Source organism: Dermacentor silvarum, chromosome 2, assembly GCF_013339745.2.
Source record: "Dermacentor silvarum isolate Dsil-2018 chromosome 2, BIME_Dsil_1.4, whole genome shotgun sequence".
Lineage (NCBI taxonomy): Eukaryota > Metazoa > Arthropoda > Arachnida > Ixodida > Ixodidae > Dermacentor > Dermacentor silvarum.
The window spans coordinates 6,334,418-6,361,489 of record NC_051155.1 but is presented as its reverse complement, the minus strand read 5'-3'; the positions used below and the strand labels follow the sequence as shown (position 1 = coordinate 6,361,489).

Here is a 27,072-nt window from a genome sequence, read left to right as displayed (position 1 = left end):
AGCCTTCTCTTGACGATCGGTGCTTGCAAACGCAGCAAGCCCAGATGTCGTCGAAACTCTTCCCACGACGTTAACACCGCTTCGTGATTTTTATACTATGTTTTCGTTGAATCCCCCAACGCGAAGTGCACGTGGCGACGTTTCGGTGCCGGGTCCCAGCCGTTGACATCTGCGACCCTCTCGAAGTGCTCCAAATAATCCTCTACGTCTTCGTACGGGTCGTAGAGGAACAGCTCGGGCATGCGCGGCGGGTACACGACGACCGCGGGTTATGTCGCTTGGCTGGTCATCGTTGTGGCGTCAGCGGAAGACACCGCCTGTGTTGCCTTAGCAGCGGGAAGTGGTCCGAATTCAGGCAGGTCTCCCCGATGTCGGCGGCTGGCGCGCTGGTGAACTGGAGTCAGCTCTCCAGATTCCTATCGCTGAGGATCGGGACTGCGGACTCTGGCACCCAGGGGACTCCCAATCATACCCAGCACCTCCACTAGAATGTAACGTTATTGCGAGGAGTAAATTGCAATAACTGGTTTATTAAGGGCGAACCTGTGCCCTGAAACTAGCTATTGTAAGGAAGAAGTGCGTCGTGTAGAGCTCCGCAGCGGGATCGCCAGCGCTACTGAAGTGGGGCTCGGGCTCGACGCTGTTCCTGGTGCGCCTGGCTAAGCCTACGCTGTTGTGTCTTCCTGTCGGCGTCCTTCGTGTCGTCCACAGCCGTGCTAGACTTCCTTGTCATAATTGGTGGAGGTTTGCTGGGTCTCCTGTCATCCTGGAATTGCGCAGCCGGATCCTCCCTGCCATCATGACCTCCGCAAGCGCCACGAGCTTACCACCACCTGCTCCCCAGTCCTCCGTATGCCCCGGCACACTCCGTCTGCGGGATGCTCCCATCTTTAGCGGTGCTGATGACCACGACGTTGATGACTGGCTATCATCATACGAACGCGTCAGTCTTAACAACAAATGGGATGGCACCACGAAATTGACCACCGTCCTTTTTACCTCACCGGAATTGCCCACTTGTGGTTTCGCAACCACGAAAGCGAAGTCCCACGCTGGACTGTGTTCAAGACAAAGTTCAGCGAGGTCTTCGGCCGCCCTGCTGTTCAAAAGCTTCGTGCCGAACAGCGTCTGCAGTCGCGCTCTCAGCAGGCTACATCGAAGATGTCCTCAATCTCTGCAAACGCGTCGATGCTTCCATGACTGAGGGCAATAAAATCAAGCATATACTGAAGGGTATCGACGAGGACGCCTTTCAGATGCTGATTTCAAAGAGCCCCTCTACTGTTGCCCAAGTCATTGAACTCTGCCAAAGCTATGACGAGCTCCACCGTCAACGCCTCCTCACCCGCCGTCCTGTTCCCCATCAGGAATCGCTGTCCGGATTGACCTCTCCTTTTCACGATTCCAACCTCCTCTCGCAGATCAAGGTCCGGGAAGAAGTTGCTCGCCAGCTCTCCCTTATCTCCAACCCGCCGGAGTCCAGTTCGTCCCTTAGTCCGACCCTACGACACGTTATAGAAGAACAAGTGTCCGAGGTCCTTCCTCTGGAGCGGGCGCCTCAACTCACCGCCCCACTGAGTTACGCCGACGCCGTCGCACGACCACGCCCACCGACGTTCCGAGCTCCGCCTCCGATGCCTAGCCGTGTTTTTACCTCCACGCCACCACGACCTCCGGTCCATCGAGCAGTTAATCCCTGGCGCACAGCGGACAATCGGCCAATCTGCTATTCGTGTGGTATTCCCGGACACGTTGCACGCCTGTGTCGCCGCCGTCCAATTCATCCATGTGACGACCCACGCACAGCAGCGTACGACCATCCGTTGTCTTACGCTCCAGACCGCGATTTACCTCTTCCCCGCCCTAGCCTTCGCCCAGTTTCTGACCGCCGTTCTCCTTCACCTCGTCGTCGCTCGCTCTCGCCGATGCGTCGACGTCCCTCTAGCGCTGACACGGAAAACTAAGTGGCGCAGTTCCCGAGGCAAGAACTGCGCCATCGTCGCAACGCTCAAGCCCTCTTCTTTCGCCGCCCAACGTCATTGATGTCGCTGTTGAAGGTGTCTCTGTGCTTGCCCTCATTGATACAGGTGACGCCATATCTGTGATTGCCGAAAAACTATGCCGCTCAATACGAAAAGTCACGACGCCTTTCTTCGGTTCATTACTCCGCACGGCCACAGCACAGCACGTCCAGCCGGTGACTGCGTGCACCGCCAGACTTGAAATTCAAGGAGTGCTCTACATCGTCGAGTTCGTCGTTCTTCCCCACTGTTCCCACGATATTATTTTAGGTTGGGATTTTCTCTCTCGTCACCAAGCTGTCATTGATTGCTCCCGTGCAGAAGTCGCCTTCTCTTCGCTTGCCAATGCCATATCTGACGACGTTTCGCTTTCCAGCACCAAGTTATCCCTCACTGACGACATCCAGATACCTCCGCACGCATCCGTTCTGGCACCTGTATCCTGTTCCATTGCCTCCGAGTTTACCGTACTCTTCACACCTTCCGCTGCTTTCGTTCGTCGCCACATCTCACCGCTCCCAACCGCGCTGCTTGGCCTTCAAGCAGGTGCGACTCACCTTCCTGTCTACAACCACTTCCTATTTGCGATTACATTGCTTCGCGGTGAATCTCTCGGCACTGTGGAGCCTTACGACACCATTACCGCGTTGGAACGTCCTAATGGATCTTCCGAGGTCAACACCCTCTCCGGTAGTCCCGTACCTGCCACATCGCATGAAGACGCTTTCAGCCACGTCATCGACAACGCCTTAAACCCCAAGCAGCGCCATGACCTGCTCCGTCTCCTCGGCAAATTTCGCCCTGCTTTCGACAGCCATAGCACTTCTCTGGGTCGGACGACGCCTGTATGCCACTGGATTGACACCGGTGCTCACTCACCGCTACGGCAGCGACCACACCGCGTATCTTCGACAGAACGACGCGTCATTGATGAGCAAGTAGGTGAAATGCTCAAACGTGGTGTCATTGAACCATCCGACAGTCCATGGGCATCGCCAGTTGTATTAGTTAAAAAGAAGGATGGCTCGATCCGCTTTTGCGTGGACTACCGTCGCCTAAACAAAATAACCCGAAAGGATGTTTATCCATTGCCACGGATCGATGACGCCTTAGACTGCTTACAAGGTGCAGAGTTCTTTTCCACCCTCGATCTACGCTCTGGTTATTGGCAGGTGCCTATGGCTGTAGACGATAAGCCTAAAACAGCTTTCATCACACCAGATGGCTTATACGAATTTCGTGTGATGCCATTCGGCCTTTGCAACGCGCCCGCGACTTTTGAGCGGATGATGGACACGATTCTTCGAGGCCTCAAATGGAACACGTGCTTGTGTTATTTGGATGATGTAGTAGTGTTTGCTCCAGATTTTCCTACTCACCTTGATCGCTTGCAGCAGGTTTTACGCTGTCTCAGTGACGCTGGCCTCCAACTCAACCTGAAAAAATGTCACTTTATGGCACGCAAGCTGACAATTCTCGGACATGTCGTGTCGAAGGACGGCGTTCTCCCCGATGCCGCAAAGCTCCATGCTGTTAAAGACTTCCCAAGGCCAACGTCTCTAAAAGACTTGCGTAGTTTCATTGGCCTCTGCTCGTACTTCCTCCGCTTCATTCGAAATTTCGCTTCGATTATGGCACCGCTGACAGAGCTACTTAAGGGAGACCCCAATCTTTCCGCGTGGTCCCCGGCTTGCGACGAGGCCTTTGCGACGCTACGTCACCTGCTTACAACACCAGCGATACTGCGCCATTTCGATCCAACTGCTCCCACGGAAATCCATACGGATGCTAGCGGCGTTGGTCTTGGCGCTGTGCTCGCCCAGCGAAAGCCCGGCTACCAAGAATATGTTGTTGCTTACGCGAGCCGCACTCTTACGAAAGCTGAAGCGAATTATTCAGTCACTGAAAAAGAATGTCTAGCGATCATCTGGGCCATTACAAAATTTCGTCCATACCTGTACGGCTGGTCCTTCGATGTTGTCACCGATCACCACGCACTTTGCTGGCTGTCGTCCCTCAAGGATCCCTGCGGCCGCCTAGCCCGGTGGGCGCTGAGGCTCTAAGAGTACGACATCCGGGTTGTCTACCGCTCAGGCAAGAAGAACGCCGATGCCGATGCTCTTTCGCGCTCGCCTGTCCACACCGACATTGCCAGTGTCTCCGTCCTAGACGACCCACTTCCCCCATTCGCTTCTGTCGACATGGCTTTGGAGCAGCGCAAGGACTCCTGGATTTCATCTTTGATAGCTTACATCTCTGATTCACCTGAACGCCCACCATCCCGAGCGCTACGCCGGCAAGCTTCGCACTTCGCCATCCGCGACGGCATCGTCTATCGCCGTAACTACAGTTCCGACGGCCGCAAATGGCTGCTTGTAATACCCCGGCAGCTCCGCACTGATGTATGCGCCGCTTTCCACGCCGACCCTCAGTGTGCACACGCTGGTCTCTTCAAGACCTACACCAGACTACGTCATAGGCACATTTGTGCAAAAGTACATTCGCTCTTGCACAGATTGTCAACGCCGCAAGCCTGATTCTTGCCGCTCTTCTGGACCAATGCAACCTTTGCCGTGCCCTTCACGACCCTTTGACCGGGTTGGAATAGACCTATACGGGCCTCTGCCATACACAGCTGCTGGCAATCGCTGGGTCATTGTAACTATAGACCACCTTACGAGGTATGCCGAAACGGCCGCTCTACCAGCCGCGACGGCTCGTGACGTTGCCTCCTTCCTGCTTCAACGCTTCGTTCTACGTCACGGCGCTCCCCGCGAATTACTGAGCTATCGAGGCAGCGTCTTTCTCGCCGATGTCCTTCAAGAACTTCTCACTGAATGCCGCATTATTCATCGCTGTACCACCGCATATCACCCGCAAACAAATGGATTGACAGAACGCTTTAACCGAACTCTTGGCGACATGCTTTCGATGTATGTCGCCTCCAACCACGCCAACTGGGACCTCATCCTTCCTTATGTCACGTACGCCTACAATACGGCACCTCAGGCAACGACGGGCTTTTCTCCGTTCTTTCTTCTATATGGCCGAGAACCGTCATTTCCCATTGACTCTATTCTTCCTTACCGTCCCGACTTATCAGAGGGTACACCGGTTTCCGAAGCCGCCCGGTATGCAGAAGAATGTCGGCAACTAGCTCGCTCCCTTACAACGCAAGAACAAGCGCTACAGACATTTCGTCATGACGACGGGCGCCCCCACACCCAGTTTTCGCCTGACGCTCTCGTTTGGTTGTGGGTGCCTCCTACTTCGACAGCAGGTGTCTCCTCCAAGTTTGTATCCCGATACCACGGACCCTACCGGGTTCTGCAGCAAACTTCTCTGGTGAACTACGTCATCGAACCTCTGACGCCCCCTACGGACCTACGTCGCCGAGGCCGCGAAACTGTCCACGTCGATCGGCTCAAGCCGTATCACGAGCCCATCGTCGTCACGACGCCTTAGGCCGCCTCTGCGGCTCCGTCTTCAGCGCGGGGGGAAGATGTAAGGAAGAAGAAGTGCGTCGTGTAGAGCTCCGCAGCGGGATCGCCAGCGCTACTGAAGTGGGGCTCGGGCTCGACGCTCTTCCTGTTGCGCCTGGCTAAGCCTACGCTGTTGTGTCTTCCTGTCGGCGTCCTTCGTGTCGTCCACAGCCGTGCTAGACTTCCTTGTCATACTATGTAGACGAAGAGTTTACAAGAACGTTCCACACGAGCGTCTCTGCGCCGAACGCACTTCTTCCTTTTCTCCCAGTGATGGTCCGCGCCACCGTCTCGTGCGCGTGCATGAGCGGCATACGTTGCGCGCGAGACGTAGCAGACCCTCTTCTGACAGAGTGGCTCGCTGGCTACCGTCGTAGAAGACATACTTAGGAGCAGACTTGCGGCAATATGTTGCAATAAAGCTTTGGTTTGGGCTGGTTGGCTCATTTTTTAAATATAGACAGGGGAGCGCGAAAAAACACGGATGAAGCAGGAACACGTAAACATAATGGGTGCAGAGAGAGAGAGAGAGAAAAAATCACCAGCCCTTCCCATGTCGAGAAAATAGGGGTAAGCGAAGCTTGTCGTGTGTGTATCTGATCTTCATGGTGATTTTCTTTCTTTCTCTCTCTCTTTCTTACTCTCTCTCTATCTATTTTTCTTTCTCTCTATTTCCTTTTTCTGTCTCTTTCTTTCTCTCCCTCTCTCTTTATCTCTTTATTTCTCTCTTTCTTTCGTTCTCTCTTTCTCTTCCTTTCTTTCCCTGACCTTCGTGGTCACTTTCTTTCTTTCTCTGTCTCTTTCTCTCTATCTATCTTTCCTTCTCTCTCTCTATTTCTTTCTTGCTCGCCCTCCCTCCTCTTTCTTTCTGTTTCTTTTTCTCTGACCTTCGTGGTGACTTTCTTTCTCTCTTTCTTTCTCTATCTACCTTTCTCTCTCACCTTATTTCCTTCTCTCTTTCTTTCTTTCTCTCTACCTTTTTTTCCCTCTTTCCTTATTTCTTTCTCTCTTTCTCACTCTCTCTTTCCTTCCCTTTCTCTCTCTTTTTTTGTCCCTGGTATTAAACTGCTGCATTTTTTTTCATTTATGCCTTGTCTTTTAAAAACCTGTATTATCGTAAACTTTACATGTTGCCATTGTTTGTTTGTATTAATAATTCTTGTGATCATGCATAGGAGGTACCATTTCAGTTTCTAACTACGGTACCTCCTTCTGTATATACTTATCATGTAATTATCCCCGTTTTTGTATTGAATAAGCTGATTCTGATATGTGCCATAGAGCTTGGGATTTTTCTGCGCAATCGCCAGGATCGGCCCACTTTTCAGCGTGACACCGCCGCCGACACTTTCGTGCCTATAAAGCTTCGCTTAAAAATTATTTACGGAAAAGCGGAGAGGTTGGCGTCAGCTATGGCTTGCTCAGGCCTGATACTCTAAACAGAGAGGAAATGGCTGAAAAATGGTGATATGGGATGGAGGTGCGTTATTCAAGTCCACAGCACTGTGGCATCTCTAAAGCCATGCGTCTAGCCCAGTGGCTTGTAGAAAGGCTAGAGCGGCACTTGTAATCAAGGCTGCACTGTTTTCATTAGGCGAAGGACCCAAAAGAAACTCGTCTGGTAGCGGCCTCTTATCAATGTTTGCGATTCAAGATTCTGTCGTTCTTGAGCGCACGCGGAACAAATACAAAATATGGGATCAAGGGGGGGGGGGGGGTTTCATTTTTGGGTACCACTTATGCACTCGCCTGTGTCGTTGATCTGGTTGGTTCCTGTGCTCCAACGTACAGTTGCGTATTACGCAACGAAGCAGGGTGTTTGCGTCTGTTAGTTAGAACTCACTGCGCACTTCGAAAGTATTATTTAAAGCAGCTTTCGCTTTAGCGTCTTCCTCTTCATTCCCGATCAGGCCACAGTGTGCAGGTATCGATTGAAAGGTGATATTGCGGCCATTTGCATGGACGAGATGCTCTGTAATTTCTAGAGCTACTGAATAATACGGGCCCCGTCTCAGGACGCAGTCAATTGTTTGAAGAACTGGCTTTGAATCGCAGAATATCGTCCATGCATGGGGAAGTGCCTCCCGGATTGCCGCAAGTTCTGCGGCACTTGACCCATGGTCTATTTGAAACAGCCGAGCGATGGTAGTTACGATGTCACGTGGTAGTTACGGTAAATAATACAGCAGCAAAACAGTGAATGACGAAACTACTTTTTACTTGTCCCCGCAAAAGCAAGTTGCACTCAGAGCACAGCGATAGCGGCGAACGCGGTCGGCGATCGTCGAAACCTGGTCAAGCGTGTCGGCTCCTCGAAGGTTCCAGTGCAATTGCTGGTTCCCGCGTGGTTTCCAGAAACTACTATGCAATTGGTGACGCGCACGCAACCTGATTGTACAAGGTTCCCTGGCGAACCAAAACACAAACATAAAACCATAACGCAAGGAATCAACGATAATGTTCACGTAAGTTCTAAATCATGTAGGTGCATCTTGCGCTGCACGATAACGTTTGTTAGCCGGTGAAAGTGGTCACCGAAGAAAGATAAAAAAGTGACGTGTCAATATGTTGGATGACGAAGCCTGAATTGGAGGCATATGGTGTGACAGACCCATTGGTATATAGGGGCACAGTACCTCCGTACTCTTCATAAATGTGAAACAGGGTAAGTTGCTTGAGGGCAATGTGTTGAACGGATTACGTTTTTTGTAATTCTATATTTCAGAAAGCTATATTTCACAAAACTATTTTCAGAAAGCCAAAACAGGCATGATATAGCTATACATCTATCAAACGTGTGCCACGCAAGTTTCGATAAAGGTGAAGGGAAAACGTAAACAGAACTATGAATATATCATATATAAGCGGCTGGACCGGAAAGGCGGTGGTCCCGGGTTCCAGTCCCGGACCAGGACGAATTCTTCAACTGCGACGTTTTTCCTTCGAAGAGCCGGTATGGGTTTCTTTTGTAGCAATTGCTACTATTGGGTGAATGTCGCATTTTCCATTTTAATCGAAAATCGTGTCAGCAGTACTCATTGCCATGATGAGTAAAAAGGGGTACAACGCACAACTCATGCAAATTGTCATGCGCAGCGGCTACAATGCGCATTTGGGCAACCTGCAATCGGCTAAAATAACGAAAACCTGTTAGATGACACAAAGTTCAGCGACGATTACGAGACTCCCTAATGCGAAATTTCAGCTATACGCGTTTTCATCTCGCCATATATTCGCTGGCGCGGACAATCTGTCTCGTGCGGCACGTTGCAGACGGAGCGAAGTGTGGTTAACTGGCTCGCTAATCGGGAGATCGCGAGAGATAGCGCGTAAGGGATACGTGGACGCGATTCACAGCAGCCGCCGACAGACCTCCCGGACGACATCGCGCTACTCTGACGCCATCTCATAGCCATCGTGGTCGCACTACGCTTTTCTTCTCACGATTTCGCCATACCCTCCTCCGCTTTCCCCCTCATGGTTCCAATGCACCCTCCCACCGCTTTCCTCCTCGCGTCTTTCATCGCCCGCTGCGGCACGCGTTCGCTTTCATCTTTCGCTGTGCTCGTTCGCTCGGTGACGCCGCCTACGCTGGCCACAGGAACGGCCACCTACGAACTGCGCGCTAAAACAGCATACCCGCTCTAACAACACGCCACACGAAGTGTACGTGATCAGGCATTTTGTGCCTCGGAGACGCATCGGGCACGCATCGGGCATTTATAACCTGGAACAATGTACCCATTTCTAGGACCAGCATTGTGGACATGCGCCACGAATTGTGTGGCCAACAAGAATAATAACACGACGCATCGAATGGTGTTCAGACGATACGCAGTCGCTATATATTGGTGCGACGCAGCAAGCAAGGCAACTCCTGCTGGCTACAAGTGACAGCGCCCTGGCCGCTACGAAACGAGTCTCTTGCACGCGCAAAATTCTTAACGGTATTCGTCCTCAAGATCAACTCGATGGTCTAAATAAATGTTTTTCTCTCTCTCTGTTAAGTCTGTTTATTAATTGCAGTGGAATAAGATTAGTATGCGGAAGACAAAAGGGATGTTCAACAGCCTGGCAAGTAAACAATCATTTGTGATCGCCAGTCAGCCTCTAGAGTCTGTACAGGAGTGCGTTTATCTGGGTCAACTGCGCACAAGGGACTCTGATAATGCGAATGAAATTTACAGAAAAACAGAAAAATAAACATGGGGTTGGAGAGCATACGGCAGGCATAACCAAATCCTGACGGGAGCTTACCACTGTCGCTGAAAAGAAAAGTCGGCAATCATTGCATTCTGCTGGTACTAACTAAGGGCGCAGAAACTTGGAGGTTAACCAAGAAACTTGAGAACGAACAAGTGAAGGACCTCGCGAAGTGCGCTGGAACGAAAAATGATAGGCGTAACAATAAGAGAGAGACAAAACTTTATTTTGATGAGGCACGGAGAAGCGTCGATCTCCGTGGTGGGTGGAGCCTTCAGTCCAGGGCCCCAGCGGCGGTGGCAGCACTTTCGGCTTTGGCTTTAAGCTTTCGCTGATCCTCCAGTGCCGAGCTGGTCAGCACCATCTCCCACTGCTCGTGCGTTGCGTTTCGATTTGGGGAGTTATTGGGGATATTTTGGCATGCCCATGTGGTGTGGTAGAGGGTAGCTCGCTCTGTACAAAAAGGACAAAGGGGCTGATAAAGGGTGGGGTACATCGCGTGAAGGAGCGTGAGATGAGGATAGGTGTTGGTCTGGAGTTGCCTCCAGGTCGTGGCTTCAGCTCTGGTGAGAAATGGGTGGGGTGGCGGCATCGTTCTTCTCGAAAGGCGGTAGTGCTGCAGTATATCGTAGTAAGATTCTAGCGTGTCTGGACTTGGGTCTTCTGGCGTCTCTTGCAGTGCCCGGTTGCAGTGACCTCGGGCTATCGTGTGTGCACGATGGTTTCCGCTGACGCCTTCATGTCCCGGTGTCCAAATTATCGTGGTGCAGGGTATTTCGTTGATGCGATGTAGAATATCGCATGCGATTTTATGTAGATGGCCGTTCGCGTAGGCTCGACATGCTGATTGACAGTCTGTAAGAATATATAGTTCTTCGTTTTGTCTCGATGCCGAGATGGCGAGGGCAATAGCGGCCTCTTCGGCTGCGGCGACGTTCTGCGTACGAACGGAGGCGGATACCATTTCTTGCTGTCTGTGTCCATCCAAGCTGATTACCATGCCCTCTCCATTCGGGTACATGGCCGCATCTGTCCAGCGAGCAGTGGAGAGAGTGCCGTATCTCCTTTCTATTGTTATCGCTCGTGCTTTTCTCCTGCCCAAGTGATATTCCGGGTGCATGTTACGTGGAACAGGCGCCACCATTATTTGCTCGTGTAGGGACTTGCGGAGTACTTCTTGATTGTTGGTTGTCGCCACGGGGTATTGCAACCTTCGAAGTGTTGCTCTGCCTGTTCTCAAAGAAAGTCATATACAGTAACTCCAACTGTTAGAGCCTGCCTGTACCTCACAATGGCGGCCGAAAACGGCATCGCCTAATTGCAGCACACGGCGGTCGCCTTTATAGAAGTCCCCTGTGAATGTACAAACAGGGTGGCCATGTTGGTGTGTTGGTTCTGAATGTAGTGTAGCGCAGGACATGGGCACAAGATCTGGACACAAACCACTGTGTTTGTGCCGTTCCTACTTGTGTCCATGTATTGGTGTTGCACTACGCTTCATCCCTATTAGGAATGTACAAACGCTTACTTCGGCGGTAAGCTTGGTTTGCGTGTACTTGCACTTAATGCGGACAGCTATTCTTGCATCCTTTTTGTGCCGCTTTCTCAATGGGGCGCACTTGTCATGTATTTAGCGGGGGAGACTTGTGGCATGCATATTCACCTTCTGGGCATTTTTCCTTTTTCCCCCTGTATGACTCCTTCATCGGTTATTGATGCGGAGAGTAATTAAATAATTTTTTTGTAAACAGTGTCTTCTTCAAGACGGTTTATACAAAGGGCTGGCATATTTGTGTCGAGGCAAACTGTTTTGTTGAATTTCTAGCATATGCAATATTTAAAAGAGCCTTGCATACCGAAGGAAAGGTTTTGTTTAATTAGGCTAAACAGCTAGCGGCCCGGCTTGTCAGATGTTCTTTGGTGCAATCTTGGCTCGCCCACGTCTCTACCGCGCCTAATTTCTGGGGCGCTAACCCATTTTGAAAATTGTAATTGTTTACAACCCTCAAAGAGTTCGACTTGTAGATTTCCGATTACGGAGAACTTCTCACAAATTTCATATATCTAGTTAGTGCAATCACCTGGTGACCTGTGTTGGTGTTGTGTGTTCTTATGAGGCAAAACGTTTTTGAAACTACACATAGTGCATGGAGCAGAGACTATATTACCTACAGTCATATCTGTAGGGAAATGCGCGAGAAAATTACCAGCACGCAATTACAGTCATGAGTTCTTTTAATAGCCACACTAAAAGTACAAAAATGTTTAAGCACTGTAAATTATTGTGGTCATGTTTTTCCTGTGCCTTGATAGTAGGAAACCGCTCTCACCTATTTCTCAAAGGATCTACGATTGCTGTAATTCAGAGAATACTTCTTATTGCTTTCATTGTGAATGTTATCATTTACATGTAAAGTACATTCTTATTCTTGGCTCAGAAAAGAAATAAAAATCACAGCATATCCACGGGGTGAATGATGATGAGTGGGCGAAGCTCTGGAGGTTCATGACTCTTCCGTGAAAATTCGCCCATTACATCATCATGAAAGACGTGAGAACCAGTGTGTGAGGTTATATAAGAACTTTTATTCATTTTCTTAGATGAGGGATGGCCGATACCGTGACGAGGTTGTTGGCAAACCACAATCTGTCGCAGACATTGCAGCTGTGGCCGAAACTGTTGTCTAGAAAGTAGCGCTTGAAACGCGCGTCTGCGCCTTCGGGCAGAGCTCGCTTGAGGCGCTTGGCAGCAGCTTCCCGCGCTCGCGCAGCCTCGGGACCCACCCGCCTGTACGCGCGTTTCCTCGCCGCTTCTCGGGCTCTCACAGTTTCTGGATCCGCTTCTCGGCGTCGCCGTGCACCTTCTGTTTCGCGGGCTCGAACGTCGGGCTCCGTTTCTCGGCGCCTCCGTGCAGCTTCGGCTTCGGGGGCTCTCACCTCCGGGTTCTGTCTGCGAGCGCGCGCTGCAGCCGCTTTCCGTGCCCTCCGCTCCGCCGCCTTGTCTTCCATATGGCGCAGCGACTCCGAGCGAAAGAGGAAGCGCGCCAAGAGCGAGCGCATTTTATAGCTCTCACCCCAGCGGTCTCCCATCGCACTGCATCGAAACATCTCGAACGATAGCCTCCATCCAATGCTCTAATGATCGCTCATCACACTATGCGCTCCCATACATCTGAATGGAGCGAGCGCCGCAGCGCCATATCGTATTTTAATGCTTCATGATGATGATGATGATTTATTGGCATCCCCTTTGAAACGGGGCGGCGACAAATAGTCACCTAGCCTGCTTGATTTAATCAGGTATACTATACATGTTCTTTATCTTGCATTTTTGTATACCTATCATTATTTTTCTTTTTCAAAAATTTACCTTGTACCGCTGCCTATGATTTTAAGAGATCAGGTCGCATCCATCTTTTCCCTACTTTTTTTCCACCAGTACTCCAATCGTCTCTTGCTGATCTCTACGGCTGATCTGTTTATGTTTCCCTCCACTTTAAACCCAAGCGCTTCTGGGAGTTGCACGTTACCTACGGTTCTCGCTGGGTGGATCCCGTCGCATTCCATTAGGATGTGCTGAGTGGTCTCTGGATCTCTACTGCAGCATACACATGTCTCATCTAATTCCGAATATTTGTTCCGATATGTTTTCGTCCTTAGGCAACCGGCTCGAGCCTCAAATAGCAAGGCACTGCCCTTTGTGTTATCGTACAGATTTTCCCTTCTAATTTCTTTCTTCTCATTCTTGTAAATCTCCATTGTCCTTTTCGTTTCCATTCTTTGCATCCAATTCACGGTCTCTATTTCTCTCACTTTCTTTCTGATGACCCCTGGTTGTCTATTTACAGTTTCGATTATCCTGTACTTGGTTGCCAACTTCCTTGACCTCTTCCTCCATTCTGTGTCCACGCTTTTCATGTAGAGATACTTGTGCACTTTAGCCGCCCATTTATTTTCATCCATGTTCCTGAGCCTTTCTTCAAAACTAATTTTGCTTTGTGCTTCTCTGACTTCAAAAGAGGCCCAACCCATGTCTCCATGCACTGCCTCATTTGTCGTATTACCGTGTGCTCCCAAAGCCAACCGGCCTACTGATCTTTGGTTAACTTCCAAACCCGCCAATATATCCGATTTTAAGCATATAATGGCATTTGCGAATGTTAGCGCTGGCACCATTACTCCTTTCCAGATTCCACGCACCACCTCATACTTATTGTGGCCCCACAGTGCTCTGTGTTTCATTAATGCTGCATTCCGCTTCCCCTTTATTTTCAGATTATCTTGGTGGTTGCTTGAGTAATTCTTTCCTTCGTTTATGTGTACGCCGAGGTACTTATATTGCTTCACTATGGGTATTACTTGCTGTTGAATTGACACCACGAAGTTACTCGTGTGCTCATTAAAGATCATAATCCCTGATTTCTCTGTGCTAAACTTAAGGCCTAGATTTGTCGCTGCGTTCCCACAGATATTCGCAAGTATCTGTAAATCTTTTTTATTGTCCGCTAGTAGCACAATGTCGTCTGCGTACATCAGTCCAGGGATCTTCTGTTGCACCATTTGTCCATTACGCATGTAGGATAAATCAAAACCTAATTCGCTGTTTTCCAGTCGTCTTTCTATGCCCTTGACGTAAAGCGTGAACAACAATGGTGACAGAGGGCATCCTTGCTTCAATCCTTGGTGAATTCCCACCATTTCATTTCCTTTTCGGCCTTCCCATGCCACTTGTACTTGGTTGTCTCGATATATCTCCCTCAGCAGCTCCACGAAATCGTCATCTATGCCTTCGTATTGAAGAATATCCCACAACAATTCCCTGTCTACGTTGTCATAAGCTCCTTTAATATCTAGAAATGCTATCCATAAAGGTCTTTTCTGAGCTACTGAAATCTCTATGCACTGAGTTAGTACAAACATATTGTCTTCTAAGCGTCTGCCTGGCCTGAACCCATTCTGTAGTTCCCCCAATACACCGTTTTCCTCCACCCACTTCGACAGTTCTAATTTTATGGCTTGCATTGCCATTCTATATATCACCGACGTTACTGTAACTGGCCTGTACGAGCTCGTCTTATCCTTATCTCCTTTGCCTTTGTAGATAAGATTCATCTTGCTTTCACGCCATCCAACGGGAATATTCTTTGTTCTAATCACTTGCTCTATGGCATTAGTCAGCAGTGCCTTGCTTTTTGGACCGAGGTTTTTGATTAGCTGTATTGGGATTTCATCGGGTCCTGCTGCCGTGTTGTTAGGGACATTTTCTGCTGCCTTTTTCCAATAAAAGCTTTCTATGCTGAATTTTGATCTCTCAGGCCTCTCTGTTGTTGCTGGATCTGTTGTCTGAACTACGCTTTTTCTCGTACCGAAGTTATGCCTGATAACGTCTGTGATGTACCGCAGCGCATCATCGCCTTCATAGATGTTACCGTCTTCATCCCTTATAGCCGTTTGCGAGTTTCTAGTTGGAGCTCCGAGTGCTTTTATATGGTTCCAGAATCTTTTTGGGGCGCCTTTGTCTCTTTTGTGAATGTTATGCACCCAACGTTCACTTGCGCATTTAATTTTCTCTTGCACGAGCTCACTCGCAACCCTTTTCTTTTCTCGGTATGTATTCCATCTAAGGAGCACCTCTTCTTCTTGTAATCCCAACTTTTTGGCTGCGCTAGCGCAGCAATTATGCTGCGCTAGCGCCATCTAGTGATATCCCGTCACACTAGCCTTTACCATGTGTCTCTATGGAGCGAGCGCCACCAACGCCATCTAGTGATGACTTCACGAACTAGACGAGGTGGCTACGACGGAGGAGAGACTGACCCACGGCGTAAGGAGCTTCGCCCCTAATAATTTAATAAATATCATTACAGGAAGAAAAGTGGGCAGCTTGCACTAGTGGTGCAAGGCTGGAATAAACAGCGGAGCTGGTGATCGACCTAGTTTATTCCAGGTTTTACTAGCCTTGGCGTGTTTAGCAGCAGCGGGTTCGGCGCGATACTGCGGATTAGCACGCAATCGCCGCATTTGTTCCCGGCTGGCTGCACGACGAGCTTCTAGCTGAGCGGCTTCTTCGGGAGTCTTGCACTTCTTCGGCCGTCCCATATTACATTTACTCAGTGCGACGTCTACGAGAGTTGGGTGTGTCGCCATCGCGGCGACATGATCTTTATAATCAATGTGACATCATTACCAAGCTTCGCAAAGTGTTGTCATGACTAAGCAAAACAAGAATTGCGGCGAGAAACAATGACATGGCTGGGCGAAGCTGGGTGATTGCTAGGCGACCGCATTGACGCAGCGGGTCTGCTGGAACGCGGCGTCGGCATTGGAACGCGGTGTCGGTGTTCCAAGCGGCGCTATGCAACGCGCAGTGACGTCATCGCAGGCGCGGCGGCGGAGGAGCGTTGTCGGAGCTAGGAGAAGCGAGGCGCAGCTTCGACTCTGCGCCGTCGCTTGGCTAAGGCTTCCTCGGCTCTCTGTGCAGGATCAGCTCGACGCCGGCAATCTTGTTCTTGTTTGGCCAAGCGGCGTGATTCCCAGAAAGCGGCATCTTCCTCGGAAGTGCGGTTCTTCCTCGGTCTCCCCATGGCTGCTACTACCGCCCGCACAGTAGCAACCCTGCCTTCACACCTGCTACACTGAACATTTATGGCAAGCAGAGCAGACGCGCTGCGCGCAGTGTCTAGGCGCGGAGTCTTGCGAAGCTATCGCACAGCTTGTATGGGGTTGCTAGGCAACGCAGTGACTTCATATCTCGGCGAGGTTTTGCGGCTCGCAGCACAAATTACGGCCGTCTTAAACAGCTCCGCTGTTAAGCAGTGTCTAGGCGCGGAGTGTTGCTAAGCTATCGCACAGCTGGTATGGGGTTGCTAGGCAACGCAGTGACTTCATATCTCGGCGAGGTTTTGCGGCTCGCAGCACAAATTACGGCCGTCTTAAACAGCTCCGCTGTTAAGCAGTGTCTAGGCGCGGAGTGTTGCTAAGCTATCGCACAGCTGGTATGGGGTTGCTAGGCAACGCAGTGACTTCATATCTCGGCGAGGTTTTGCGGCTCGCAGCACAAATTACGGCCGTCTTAAACAGCTCCGCTGTTAAGCAGTGTCTAGGCGCGGAGTGTTGCTAAGCTATCGCACAGCTGGTATGGGGTTGCTAGGCAACGCAGTGACTTCATATCTCGGCGAGGTTTTGCGGCTCGCAGCACAAATTACGGCCGTCTTAAACAGCTCCGCTGTTAAGCAGTGTCTAGGCGCGGAGTGTTGCTAAGCTATCGCACAGCTGGTATGGGGTTGCTAGGCAACGCAGTGACTTCATATCTCGGCGAGGTTTTGCGGCTCGCAGCACAAATTACGGCCGTCTTAAACAGCTCCGCTGTTAAGCAGTGTCTAGGCGCGGAGTGTTGCTAAGCTATCGCACAGCTGGTATGGGGTTGCTAGGCAACGCAGTGACTTCATATCTCGGCGAGGTTTAGCGGCTCGCAGCACAAATTACGGCCGTCTTAAACAGCTCCGCTGTTAAGCAGTGTCTAGGCGCGGAGTGTTGCTAAGCTATCGCACAGCTTGTATGGGGTTGCTAGGCAACGCAGTGACATCATAGCTCGACGAAGTTTGGCGGCTCGTGGCACAACTCACGGCTGGCTTAAACAGTTCCGCTGTTAAAAAAGTCACAGGCCTGCGCGGCACACGCAGCATAGTCTCAGCGTAAGCTGGTGGAGCGGCTGAAGAGTAGCTCCAATTTGAGCACCACGCACAACAGGGTCTTCGCGGCAGTCTGTTCGTCTCGTTTTGACAAAAACGATCTGAACTGTCCATCCTCGACGGCGAGCTGCGGCTTGTAATGCTCTCTACACAGCAGTCTGCTGAGCCCGATCAAGCCTTACAACTGCAACTTACATGTCGGGCGTGCCGCGTTTGCAGGCACCTTAACTAGATGGCGCCACCATACGGGCGGAGGCTCGGCAGCTCGAGAGCGCCTTGATTGCGCGCCTTGACTGAATCGCATATCGTCGTCTGCGCCTGCGGACGCTGCGTTTGTAGGCATCTTACCTAGATGGCGCCACCATACTGGCGGAGGCTCGAGTCGCCTCCCCCTGCGTTTGCGTTTGCCTTATAGTGTATTTCCGCGCCACGATAGCAAGCGCTTGCGTGGCTCAGCAATAAAGAAAAAAAAAAGCTTGCACGGCTCAGTGGTAGAGTATCCGGCTCCCACGCAGCGGGCGCGGGTACTTTTTTCGCGTTTGCTGCGATAGCGGTTACGCGGCTGACGCCGCCGGCGACGGCATCATCGCGACCCGAAACGGCTATTGGAATGAGCCCATAACAGCTTACGCTGTAATATGCTGCCACACTAATTAATGTCCTGGGTCCACATTTTTCAGGAAAATGTCGATTAATTCAGATTTGACGTTATGATGCTCATTGGTGCATTTTGAGACTTTCTGGTGGCTCTCGAAAGCCTGAGCAGTTTTACTTGCTGTAGCTCAAGACACCATTGCCCAAATCATTTTAGCAGTCCAATGCAACACTTTAATAAAATACATATAAAGAGTTCGTAGTATCTGTGTGCTTTTGACTTTACCAGCATATCCAACCATCATAATAGAGCGCAATCTTGTGAGAGAGAGGAACACTTTATTAAAACTAATAATGTAGCGGGGTTCGTCGACAGGGCTTTAATGATGGAAATATAAGATAGAAGATTAAGAATAAAACAAAGAATACGGAAAACAGGCAAAAGAAGCAGCGCACTGTCAGGTATTCTTATTCACTGCGCGATGATACCACCGAGTGTAAACTGATTCATATCTCAGAAGCTTTTGCGTACAAAAAATTTCCATTCATTCAGCCGCAGTAGTATTTTGGGCGTACACAGAAGATCGGCAAACGTTTACAGGAATTGGAGTGCACCAGAAAATGAAACGCATAAAATGCGCTTGAGTACTTTCCGTGCTTTCTTGAGCTGCTTGTTTAGGCGCCTTCCTGCCTAACTTCTGAGGGCACCTAATGGCGCCTAACTGCTGTTGCATACGGCGTTCCGTGTTCAGTCTGGTTGCCTCTTGTTCGCAGTCGGTGCTGTTCGTGCCGTACCTGGTGGCGGGCCCCTTGCAGACAGCCATCATAACGTGGGTGTTGTGGCAGCATCTGGGCATCAGCTGCATCGCGGGCATCTCGTTTGTCCTGCTCTACATACCCTTCCAAGGATGCCTGGGAAGGGCCTTCTCCAGGCTCAGGTGCGACACGCTGAGCCTCTCATTCCTACAACTGAATGGCGGCTTGACGGAGCACCGTTTCTTAGTTGTCAGTAAATAGCAGCATGAAGCATTCGTGACGAGACAACATTTATTGTGCTTTTTGTGCATTTTGGATAAAGTGTGCATATTTATCTAAGTTCTCGAAAAAGTGAAATGTCCAACAAGTAGAAAATTTTGATTTAAATTGTTTATTTCACGTCACCAAAGCAGGTAAACAACAACTGTGTACTATATGCCACCAGACATGCCTTGCTTCAGGTACTCGATAGTCTTTCGTGAACAACGAAGCACCACTGGCCTAGTTATCCTGAGCCAAATATACCTGGAACGTAAATGTTTTTCTTCTGAGTGGCGCTGCAATGTATCGCGAGTGCAAAAATCGGGCAGTAAGCGAAGCTTTTTTTTAGTTTTGAAGAACGGTGCACTGAAACAAAACCCATGCTGTGTACAACCTGCATGCCTCATTATATTCATATTACTACGTTTATTGTGGGCGTTTATTACGCACGTCTTCTTCATTTGTATATTATCTTCATCATTCTACGTTGCTCGATCCTCATCTTCAGTTATGTGTGATCATCATCATCGGGTGTGTGCCTTTGCTGGTTCGCTCCCGAGTGCTCGGGCCGAATAAACGTGGTGCCAACAGAGACGTCTTAAGTGGTGGAAGTAGCTCCTTCGATCCTCAGTCCTCTGCCCGCTCAGTCTACCCCCCTGGAGCTACGTTCAGGCCGCCGCTTGCGCCCACTGTCCGCTAGCATGTCTCAGGAGGCACCACCCTCCACTTCTACCGCTAACGTTCTGACACCACCAGCCACCCTTTACATCTTAAGCAGCCACCAGCGTGACCCCCATCTCTTCGCTGGTATTCGTGGGGAAGATGTGGAGGACTGGCTGGATGACTACGAGCGAGTAAGTTCCGCCAACCATTGGGACGACCCCAACAAGCTCCGCCACGTCTCCTTCTACCTGACGGGTGTGGCGAAGACATGGTTCTTCAACCACGAGATAGACTTTACTGACTGGGCTGCCTTCAAGCAGGAGCTCGGCCAAGTATTTGGTACACCGGCTGTTCGTTCTACCATCGCAAAGAAAACCCTCGATACTCGCCAACAGCAGCCAGGCGAGTCCTACACATCGTATATCGAGGATGTTCTTGCGCTTTGCCGCCGTGTGAGTTCATCTATATCAGAGTCAGACAAAGTGCGCCACGTTCTGAAAGGCATTAGATCAGTCGCCTTCAACGCCCTTGCCATTAAGAACCCCGCTACAATCACTGACATCGTCACAACGTGTCAGCGCCTGGACGAACTTGAGTCTGTTCGCCTTCAGCCGGCCGTTGGCGACTATTCTTCTACGGCGGACCCACATCTGCGTGTCATGATACCAGCTATGATACGCGAAGAATTACAATCTATGGGCTTGTCGTCACCATCGGGGTGCCCCAGTGGGCCTTCTAGCACGGCCTTGCGTGACATCATCAGGGATGAACTGGCGTCTTTGACCTGCTTCACGCGCGTGCAACCCTCCGTCCCTCGTCCCCTACCAACGTACGCGGCAGTTGCTGCCACGCCTCCAGGCAACTCCAACTCCACGGTGCCGCTACCCACGTACGCGTCGGTTGCTGCCGCGCCTCCTGTAAACATCTCGTCGATGCCGCTCGAGCTTTCATCGGCCCATTTAACTGCCCTGACTCCCGGAGCACCTAGCTGTACTATCCTGTACTCTGTACTATCCGCCATGGCGTCCGTCACGTCCCACGTGCTATTACTGCGGCTATCGCGGCCATATTTCACGTTTCGGCCGCAAGCGCCAGCAGGACGAGCGTTGGGGATACGACATCTCAGAACGCAACTTTTCCAGTGGAGCCTCAGCCCAAAGCCGGCGTTTCTCTTCACCTCCGCTCAGCTCTGCATCTCCGCCCGCATCCCCTGAAGTCCGCAGCACTTGCCGTTCAGCCAGACGCCGCTCCCCTTCGCCGTTCCGCCGCTCCACGTCTCCACTACGGCCCGTTTCCCTCAACTCGAACATTCGTCCGGAAAACTAAGCGATGCAGTTTTTGGAGGACAAACTGCATACGACACCAGGACTGAAATTCCTCCAGCGCGCCCGTCCAATATGCTCGCGGTGTTTGTCCAAGGAGTGCCCGTCGATGCTTTGGTGGACACAGGCGCGACAATTTCTGTTATTCACGCAGATTTATGTTCCCTTCTCAGGAAAGTCACGACGCCATACAATGGACCGACGCTAGTTGCAGCCCAAGGGGACACTGTTCGACCTTCCGCTCTTTCTACTGCCCGTGTCGTGATTGATGATATTCGGCACCATATACAATTAGCTGTGCTGTCCCCGTGCGCTCATCAACTTATTTTAGGGTGGGATTTTCTGTCTTCTTCTTCCTCGGCTATTTGTTGTGGTCAACGCGTCGTGCATCTTACGGGCACCGAATACTTACTTGGGGAAGACACGTACACGCCGTTGCGCCTGATCGCTGCGGAAGATGCCGAAGTGCCTCCCGGCCGACAGAGAATTATTACCATTATGTCGACCGATATCGACCATGGTGACGTCTTGGTCTTGCCCTCTTCCCGTTGTCTTCATAAAGGCATCGCTTTTGCACCAGGTGTAGTTTGATTTTCCAATGGCTTGGCGCTTGTCACCGCCACGAACGCGACATCGGAGAAAATTCTCCTTCCCCAAAACACCACAGTGGCTTGCGCGGCCGACCCAGGGCTTGTATGCGTCGTGCCCCTTGCAACTGCGTCTTCCACGAACCCTTCTACTTGTGCTACTGCTTCTTCCTCCACCCTTACTGGAGCCATCAGCAGTGACTTGCCACCTTCACAGACGCAGCAGCTGCTTGCTTTGTTGAACAAACACGCAAATTCTTTTGATGTCCATTCGTCGACTCTGGGCCAAACCACAGCTTCAGCGCATCGCATTCAGTCAGGCGACGCGTCCATAGTGCGCCGACGCCCGTACCGCGTGTCCCTAGCCGAGCGGAAAATCATAGAAGAAAATGTCGCGGACATGCTACAACAGAAGGTCATCCGGCCCTCAGCTAGCCCTTGGTGATCTCCGGTTGTTTTGGTTCGAAAAAAAGACGGTTCCGTGCGCTTTTGCGTCGATTACCGGGCCCTCAATAAGATCACTCGAAAGGACGTATACCCTATGCCTCGCATTGACGACGCCCTTGATTCACTACAAGGTGCAGAATACTTTTCAAGCCTCGATCTGCGCTCCGGCTATTGGCAAATCCCAATACACGAAGACGATAAAAAAACAGCGTTTGCTACCCCTGATGGACTTTATGAATCCAACGTGATGCCTTTCGGGCTATGCAATGCACCTGCGACTTTTGAACGCATGATTGACACCGTGCTGCGTGCCCTGAAATGGAAAACTTGCCTCTACTACCTGGATGACATTGTCGTCTTTTCATCAACATTTCCTCAGCACCTGCAACGCTTAGATGAAGTTCTGACGAGCCTTGCCGACTCTGGTCTTCAGCTCAACAAGAAGAAATGCCGTTTCGCCAGCAGATCTATTAAGGTCCTGGGGCATGTCGTGAGCAAGGAGGGCATACGTCCTGACCCTAACAAGATTGCTGCGGTCCTTCGCTTCCCTGGCGCAGAAAGGCCTAAAGACTTGCGAAGCTTCCTTGGCCTCGCTTCTTATTTCCGTCACTTTATACGGAACTCTGCCTCCATCGCTGCGCCGCTACACAAGCTACTTGCTTCCAGTGTACCCTTTCTCTAGTCTCAAGAATGTGAAGCTGCCTTTGACATGCTGAAGGGGGACCTCCCGTCTGAACCTGTGCTTTGCCATTTTGATGAGACTGCACCGACTCTCTTGTACACAGACGCTAGCGGCCATGGCATCGGTGCCATTCTTCTCCAACGCGACAACTCTTCGCGCAAGAGAGTCGCATACGCCAGCCGTGTACTCACCGATGCCGAGGATAACTATACGATAACTGAGCAGGAGTGCTTGGCTGTTGTTTGCTCCGTACAGAAGTTTCGTCCCTATTTGCACGGGCATCATTTTACAATCGTTACGGACCACCACGCATTATGCTGGCTCTCCACTCTCAAGAACTTGACTGGACGCCTGGGTCGCTGGATTCTCCGCCTGCAAGAATATGACTGACATTATTCATAAGTCAGGCAAAAAAACACAAAGACACTGACGCTCTTTCTCGTTGCCCGCTTCCTGCGCACCCACTCGACACCTCGGCAACTGCGTCGCAAAGCAACTCTTCGGATGTCACTTCTACGCCGGTTTCCTCTCTTACCTCGATAGACCACCTTTCTCAGGACGAAGATCAAGAGAGAGAGAGAGAGAGAGAGCAGGGAGAGGGAAGGCAGGGAGGTCAACCAGAAGAACATTTGGTTTGCTACCCTGCACTAGGGGTAAGGGAAAGGGGAGATAGAGTAAAATAGGGAGAAAATGAGCACTGAGTACACGTGGGACGATGTACAGGGACACTATAGGCGGTCTCTCAAACCGGTGCACTTCAAATACAGTACTAATGCACGCAACGCTTTTTGTGCTAGTGACGGGTGTAGCCACAGTCCGAGTATCTTTGACTCAGAGAACGGTCTCGAGTCCAGCCGGTTTAAAGTTGTCCTGAGAGAGAGGCGTTGTACGTCGTAGCGAGGACAGGTACACAATAGGTGCTCGATGGTTTCCTCGCACATACAGGAGTCGCACATCGGGCTCTCGGGCATTCCCATACGATGTGAGTAAGCGTTCGTGAACGCCACTCCCAGCCACAACCGGCACAGCAAGGTTGCTTCGCCGCGGGAAAGGCTAGATGGCAGTTGTAGCCGTAGTAAGGGGTCCAACTTATATAATCGGCAATTGAAGGCACTTGAACTCCATAAAGCTTGTGACGTTTGGCGTGCAAGCAGACGAAGTTCCCTGGCAGTGTCCGTCCTCGCCAAAGGTATTGTACGCGTCTGGGTGTCTTCGTGGGCAGATCGGGCAGCCCTGTCAGCAATGTCGTTGCCGATGATGCCACAGTGAGCAGGAATCCACTGGAAGACTATGCTGTGCCCTGTTTCCAGAGCATGGTGATGTACTTCCCTGGTGTCGGATATCATCTGCTCGTAAGTTCTGTGATGTAAGACTGACTTGATACTGTGAAGGGCTGCCTTAGAGTCACAGAATATGACCCATTTCTGTGCCGGCTCTTCGGTGACGTAGGTCACAGCTGCATGGAGGGCTGCAAGTTCTGCCGACGTAGATGTAGTCATATGTGACAATTTGAATTTAACTGCAACTTGCTTGGCTGGAACGACGAATGCGGCAGTTAAGCTGGTAGGTGAGGTCGAGCCGTCGGTATATATATGTATGTAGTCATGATATGTCTGGTGCATTAATAGGAGCGTCAGTTGCTTCAGAGCCAGCGATGGATGATTGACCTTCTTGGTGATTCCGGGAATAGAAAAATTCACTCGAGGCTGTCGCAGGCACCACAGGGGAGATGAAGGCTTCGACGCCGGTGTAGACGATCACGGTACACACTCTTGATGGGCGCTAATCACTTTGGAAAAGGTCGCTTGGGGTCTCTCCGCTGGCAGGGAAGCTAAGTGATGGTCGGGGATCCTTGACAGATGACGAATGTGCGCTCTGAGGGAGTCGGCAGCTACGTGTGTCTGAATCGTATGGCCTTTCGCGATGGCTATTGTTGCTGTTGTTGAGGTGCACCGAGGCAGCCGTAGGGCTTGGCCTTGTATGCTCTCAAGAGCGCGAATGGTCGTCTTGCATGTATTTGACAAAACTGGCAGACTGTAACGAAGGAGTCCCAGGAACAGTACCCTGTACAGCTGCAGGTGCAGCTGTACAGGGTACTGTTCATGGGACTGTACACGGACTGTACTGTACATGGACTGGTGCACCCCAGTTTTTGCCGCAGAGAAATTTAAATACCTGCAATAGCAAATAACGTCTTCTTCAGGTAGGTTACGGTCGATGATGAGGTTACGATCGATGAGAGGTTACGGTCGATGATGACACCCAGAAAGCGATGCGTCTTAACATAGGACACAGCTTGACCGTTGATTGAAACTGGATACGGGGACATTTGTTTGCGCGTAAAGCCAACCAATGCGCACTTTTCTGTAGACACACTGAGGCCTTGTTCTCGTAGATAAGACGACGATCAAACATTTGCATCCCATATTGTCGGCGTATGATAGACCACCTCTCTGGGGCTTCTCGCTCACCTAGCGTGCGGCTTCGACGCCAACTCGCACAATTCAAGCTGGACAATGTCGTGCTGTATCGGCGCATTTACCACCTTGACGGTCAACGCTGGGTGCCCGTTCTAGCGCGCTCTCTTCGAGCCCATGTCCTCGAAGCATTCCACGATGACATGACTGCTGGCCATCTCGGTTTCCACAAGACCTACGATCGCATTCGAAGCCGTTACTATTGGCCTGGCCTTTCTACTAGTGTGAGGAGATACGTCGGTTCCTGTTCTCCATGTCAGCATCACAAACTCCCAACCTCTGCTCCTGCCGGCGAATTACTGCCTATTCCGTGTCCCAGCGCACCATTTCAGGTTGTTGGCATCGACCTTTGCGGGCCCTTTCCTGTTACTGTAGCTGGTAATCGGTGGATAGTGACCGCCGTCGACCACGTGACGCGCTACGATGAGACAACATCAGTGATCAAATCAAATCAAATCAAATCAGTTTATTTTCATCTCAAGGATGAGGGCAGGCTCGGGATAAAAGTGACATTAGTCACTTGAGGGGAACCCGAGCCTCCCTGATACATGGAAAGCCTTGAGGACAGACGAACAAAAATTCATTCATAGCAAGAAAGGGTTAATATTTTACAACTTGTAATACACATAGATTCATCACGAACTGAAAATATAGATACATAGATTCCTTTACGCTTAAATTACACAGTACAATACATGAAGACAAATTACAATATATGCTGAAAGTTTTATTAGTGATAAATAATATTGCGTTGATTTCATGATAAAAGTGCTTCCCTAATAGCACGTGCGCCACGTTCTTCAATTTTTATTCTTTTTTGAATTAATTTGTTTAATAAAACAGGAACAGGATCACTGGCTCAGCTTCGAAGGTTGCCGACTTCGTCCTTCAAGCTATAATTCTGCGCCATGGTGCTCCTCGGGTACTGCTAAGCGACCGTGGAAAGGTCTTTCTCTCGCAACTTTTAAATGAAGTCCTGCGTGCCTCTGGTACCACCCACAAAACAACGTCGAGTTACCATCCACAAACTAACGGTTTGACAGAGCGATTTCATCGCACGCTTGCCGACATGATCGCCGTATATATTCAGCCTGATCACAAGAATTGGGATAAGCTTCTACCACTCGTCACTTTCGCCTACAACACGGCCGTTCACCGTACCACCGGCTACTCGCCCTTTTACCTAGTTTACGGATGGTCGCCTACTTCCCTTCTAGACGTTTCTTTCTTCAATTCTCCTGTCAACTCATCTGCATCGTCTAGTGAAGAATTTGTTTCACGACTCGCCCAGTGCCGCCAGCGTGCTCGCGTAAACACAGCAGCCAGACAACAAGACCGGAAGATCATTTACGACACCTTCCATCGCGTTGTGTCTTTCCGACCTGGTTAGGAAATACTTCTATTGACGCCCCTTCGCACGCCTGGTTTGAGCGACAAGTTCCAGCCGCGATTCATCGGGCCCTACATAGTCCTGGAGCAGACATCGCCCGTCAATTATCGCGTGACTCCTGTTATCGCCGCAACAGACTGCCGTTGTCGCAGCACCGAGGTCGTTCATGTCTCCCGCATGAAGCCCTTCACGCGGCGTTCTTGTTCACCTTGACCTGGGGCCAGGATGGCCGCTTCCACGTGGGGGGTAATTAGTGTGGGCGTTTATTACGCACGTCTTCTTCATCTGTATATTATCATCATCATTCTACGTTGCTCGATCCTCATCTTCATTTATGTGTGATCATCATCATCGGGTGTGTGCCTTTGCTGGTTCGCTCCCGAGTACTCGGGCCGAATAAACGTCGTGACAACAGAGACGTCTTAGTATATGGTTTTAATCCAATTCAAATCGAATAATAATTTAATTCGCCTCAAAAAGAAAAAGGGATTGGCGG

General features: G+C 50.6%; 1 protein-coding gene across 2 annotated transcripts in view; it reads left to right on the top strand.

Moving 5' to 3' along the window:
* Positions 1 to 27,072, top strand: part of LOC119441294 (ATP-binding cassette sub-family C member 4-like) — a 450,511-nt gene that overhangs the window by 136,976 nt on the left and 286,463 nt on the right. For both annotated transcript variants that reach the window (XM_037705919.2, XM_049661127.1), the window contains one exon: positions 18,766 to 18,929. In XM_037705919.2, the coding sequence (XP_037561847.1) occupies positions 18,766 to 18,929 (164 nt within the window). The remainder of the gene's footprint in view (positions 1 to 18,765; positions 18,930 to 27,072) is intronic.